Source organism: Lemur catta, chromosome 2 (genome assembly GCF_020740605.2).
Source record: "Lemur catta isolate mLemCat1 chromosome 2, mLemCat1.pri, whole genome shotgun sequence".
NCBI classification, from domain to species: Eukaryota; Metazoa; Chordata; class Mammalia; order Primates; family Lemuridae; genus Lemur; species Lemur catta.
Genome location: NC_059129.1, coordinates 34945626 through 34949791, shown reverse-complemented (window position 1 = coordinate 34949791; position 4166 = coordinate 34945626). Strand labels below are relative to the sequence as shown.

The following is a 4166-nucleotide window of genomic DNA, read 5'->3' as shown; positions in this document are numbered from 1 at the left end:
GTTGGTCAGTATCTTTGGGGAAGGGCAGGGTGGGATGGGGTTGAGGACACGGGGTGGGGCAAGATGAAGAGAGGGAAGAGTGGGTGGCCTGAAGTTTGGGGTGGGTAGAGGGGCCTTCAGGCAATAGCCTGGACCTTCAGACCCAGCGCCATTGCTTTGGACCACCTGACAGGCTACAGTGACAGCAATGCCAGAAATTCCCCACCAGTGCCAGCCAGAGCCGCGTCAAGGTCAGGCCTCCCTTCCCTTCCCAGAACCACAGCTGCTGCTGGGCCTCTGGCCTCCTGGGAAATCCAGCAGGAGGGAAGGACTGAGGTCATGCAGTGGGGATGAGGTCACCCTGCCGGCTCCATCCTGCAGCCCCCAAACCCCTCAGGGCCCACCCCGCAGGTTCTGGCTTCTCACTCTCCCCAAGTCCTTGGCTGCTACCAGATGCCTGTGGAGCACAGAGTAGCCACCAGGGGGCGCCCCGTGGCCAGCGTAGGGGGCTGGGGGTGGAGGCTGGGCTTTTCCTGGAATGGGCCAGGAGGGAGGAGGAGGAGGAACAAGCGGAAGGGGAAGGTGCGTTGGCCAGGAGGCCAGGAGACAAGCAGACAGCCCCTCCTGTGGCTGTCCTGTCCGGGCGCCCTGGGATAGTGACTGCAGGTAGGCAGAGGTGCTGCCAGGGCCCAGGCGGCCCTTCCCTCAGTCCCAGCCTTTCCCATCTTCCCAAGCCCTTCCTCCCCACCCCCTGCCTCCCCTCCCTGCTTTTTTGCCCCAAGACTTCTCCCCAACCACCTCAAGCCCTGACCCCTTCCTGCACCCCAAGCCCCCACCTGTGTGAGTAACTCAGCGGTTGGCAGGGTCAGGTGGCGGGTGGCCTGGCTGCCGCACCCGCAGCTGCCGCCTCCAAGCCCAGCTCTGCCCCCTTTCATCACCATGCTCCCCTATGCCCTCCGGGAGTAACAGGTGGCTGGGCAGATGGCAGCAGACAACTCAGGTGAGCCAAGCTCTCTCCCCCCAGCTGGGCATGGCCAACTCTGCACAGGCCCAGAAGCTGGTATACCTGGTCACAGGTGGCTGTGGCTTCCTGGGGGAGCATGTGGTGCGAATGCTGCTGCAGCAGGAGCCCCGGCTCCGTGAGCTGCGAATCTTTGACCTGCACCTGGGTCCCTGGCTGGAGGAACTGAAGACAGGTGATTGTGGGGGCAGGCGGGTATGGACTCTTCCCCAGCCCCTCCCAAGGCAGGATTCCCCACCCCTGTGGTGGAAAGGATGATGCCTGTTTCTGTCCCCCAGTCCTGGTGGGTGGGATGGGTGAGTCACACTGGGAACGTGAGGCTCCCAAAGGCACAGGCTGAATGCAGCCGCTGGCTGATGGCCGGAGCTGACATTGCTGTGGCCGCTTCCATGCCCCACCAGGGCCTGTGCAGGTGACTGCCATCCAGGGGGATGTGACCCAGGCCCATGAAGTGGTAGCAGCTATGGCTGGAGCCCATGTGGTCATCCACATAGCAGGGCTGGTGGACGTGTTTGGGAGGGCCAGCCCCAAGACCATCCACGAGGTCAATGTGCAGGGTAAGGTGCTTACCGTCTGTTCTAATCATGCATGTAACACCCTCACCCCTTTGGCCTTGACCTCCTGTGATTCTCCTGTGACAAACAGTCCTGCCAGTGGCCCTCGCCCCACCTTCACCCACCCCATTGTGGTTTTCCCTGGAGCTGGGATGGAAGGGGAAAGACCCAGAGAAGAGGGAAGTCTCAGCTTGCCTATGTCCCTCTCCTCTACCAGGCACGCAGAACGTGATCGAGGCTTGTGTGCAGACTGGGACACAATTCCTGGTGTACACGAGCAGCATGGAAGTTGTGGGGCCTAACATCAAGGGCCACCCCTTCTACAGGTGAGCTGAGGTCCCCGCAATGCTTTAAGGGCCCACTTCCTCTCAGCACTGAGGCTTCCCTCCCCCCCTCCTAGGGGCAATGAGGACACCCCGTATGAAGCAGCACACAAGCACCCCTATCCTCGCAGCAAGGCCCTGGCTGAGCGGCTGGTCCTGGAGGCCAATGGGAGGAAGGTGAGCCCAGGGAGGTGAGACAGAGACGGCGCGCTGCCCGGACGCCCTCCCTCTGTCTTCAGCCTGGAGAGGGCTGGGGCAAAGGCAAGCCACTGAGCTCTAGGTCTTAGCAGTGCCTGCCTTTTGCCACCAGGTCCAAGGGGGATTGTCCCTAGTGACATGTGCCCTGCGTCCCACGGGCATCTACGGTGAAGGCCACCAGATCATGAGGGACTTCTACCACCAGGGCCTGCGCCTGGGGGGTCGGCTCTTCCGGGCCATCCCAACCTCCGTGGAGCACGGCCGGGTCTATGTGGGTGAGGACTGGGCTAGGCAGTGGGAGGCTAGGACAGGGCAGGAGGACCTGCTCTGGGAGTGGGCGGGACCCACATGGCTCTGGGAGGGGCAGAAAAAAATCACCAAGGTATGCTATGATTAGTGGATGTTGTCTATATGGGCAGCAGAAGAAACAGTATCTATCCACGCAAGCGGGGACATAAAAAGTGTGTCGCAGGCTAAGGAGAGGATTGCAGCTATGGGAGCAGCAGTTCCCCAGAAGACGAGAGGGGTAGTGTCTATACAGCACCAGAAGGAGTGGCATCTATATAGGCTGGCCCAGGAGAGCAAATGGCTGCAAGGGCTGGGGAAAAAGCAGCCTTTACCAGGCTGTCGTGAAGATGTGGGCGGCATCCACATAACAGTGGCGTGTGCCTGGGCGGGCCCAGGAGAGCAGCACCTACCCGGTCTCAAGGGCACTCAGGGGCATGTCCACATCACTTCCCCCACCGCAGGCAATGTGGCCTGGATGCATGTGCTGGTGGCCCGGGAGCTGGAGCCGCGGGCAGCATTAATGGGAGGCCAGGTGTACTTCTGCTACGATAAATCACCCTACAAGAGCTACGAGGACTTCAACATGGAGTTCCTGGGCCCCTGCGGACTGCGGCTGGTAGGCACCCGCCCGCTGTTGCCTTACTGGCTGCTGGTGCTCCTGGCCACCCTCAACGCCCTGCTCCAGTGGCTGCTGCGGCCACTGCTGCTCTACGCACCCCTGCTGAACCCCTACACGCTGGCGGTGGCCAACACCACCTTCACCGTCAGCACCAACAAGGCTCAGCGCCATTTTGGCTATGAGCCCCTGTTCTCGTGGGAGGACAGCCGCACCCGCACCATTCGCTGGGTGCAGGCCCTGGAGAGCTCAGCCCGGTGATGGCGGTGGTGGGGCCCGGAGGCCTGTCGTGGCACATCCGCCCAGGCCCTGAGCCCTCGCGCCCTGGCTGGGGAGTGGGCGGCGGGGCGCCAGGCGGACTCCCTGTGCTGGGGCCCCCACACTTAAAATCCACAGGCCTTAGGACACCGTGTTGTGTCCTGACGCCTCCAAGGTCTGGGGCAGGGTTTGGGGACAGGAACCCAGGTCCGATGCTGGTTGGCGGGGTCCGATCCCCTGATGTTCTGCTTCCCTCCCCCACTCTGGCCTTCTGAGCAGGAGGCGGGCGGAGGTTCCCTAGGCTTCCTGCTAGGTTTGAGTGAAGAGGCCTCTCTGACTACTCCCACCACCTCGTCCCTCCTTAGGGGGTTATATTCCCCTTATTTTAAAAAATGCTTCAACTTTAGGCATTTATCTTTCAATTCCCTTCTGTGAAAACCGAGGAAATCAGTGTTTTCCCTTCTTCACCCAAATCCAGTTCCTGCGGTGGTGTTAGTGCTCTGCGGAGGACACCCTAGCAATGCTGTCCCTGCTGAGCCCTGGATTAAAATCCTTATCCAAGCCTGTGTCCGTGTGTCCGTCCAGCTCTCCCGCCCGCCCCGCCATGCATCTCCCCCCCCCCACGGCGCCCGTCCCATGTGGGACAGAAGAAAGTGAGCACGCGGCACGCCCGCTGTTGGATTGGTTGCTATTTCTCCCGTCCCACGGGGCCCAACCCGGCCCGGGGTGGGGGTGGGGGGCTCTGGGGACAGGACATGCAGGGCTGGGGGGGGCAGAATTTTCCTGTGTTTTATCCATTTGCAACTTGGTCACCAATAGAGAGAAATGGGGCTCTGAGGGCTAACAGGAGGAGGGCCTGGCTCTGGGCCCCCAGCCAGGCCCCAGAAGTCCTGTCCCCTCTGGGGAGTTGGGGGAGAGAGCTCTAGAAA

General features: G+C 61.7%; 1 protein-coding gene across 3 annotated transcripts; it reads left to right on the top strand.

Annotated features, from left to right (window-relative positions):
- The first annotated feature begins 554 nt into the window (after positions 1 to 554).
- HSD3B7 (hydroxy-delta-5-steroid dehydrogenase, 3 beta- and steroid delta-isomerase 7) lies at positions 555 to 3803 on the top strand. Of its 3 annotated transcripts, XM_045543294.1 has the most exons (8): positions 579 to 645; positions 843 to 979; positions 1056 to 1175; positions 1402 to 1557; positions 1772 to 1880; positions 1955 to 2054; positions 2188 to 2350; positions 2825 to 3803. In XM_045543294.1, exons 2-8 carry the CDS (start codon positions 961 to 963, stop codon positions 3238 to 3240), a joined length of 1083 nt encoding a protein of 360 aa, XP_045399250.1. In that variant the 5' UTR covers positions 579 to 645; positions 843 to 960; the 3' UTR covers positions 3241 to 3803. The 3 variants fall into 3 exon arrangements, with proteins under 3 accessions (XP_045399249.1, XP_045399251.1, XP_045399250.1); XM_045543293.1 differs by lacking the exon at positions 843 to 979 and having other exon boundaries at positions 555 to 645; positions 1004 to 1175; XM_045543295.1 differs by lacking the exon at positions 843 to 979 and having other exon boundaries at positions 567 to 645.
- The last annotated feature ends 363 nt before the right edge of the window (positions 3804 to 4166 follow it).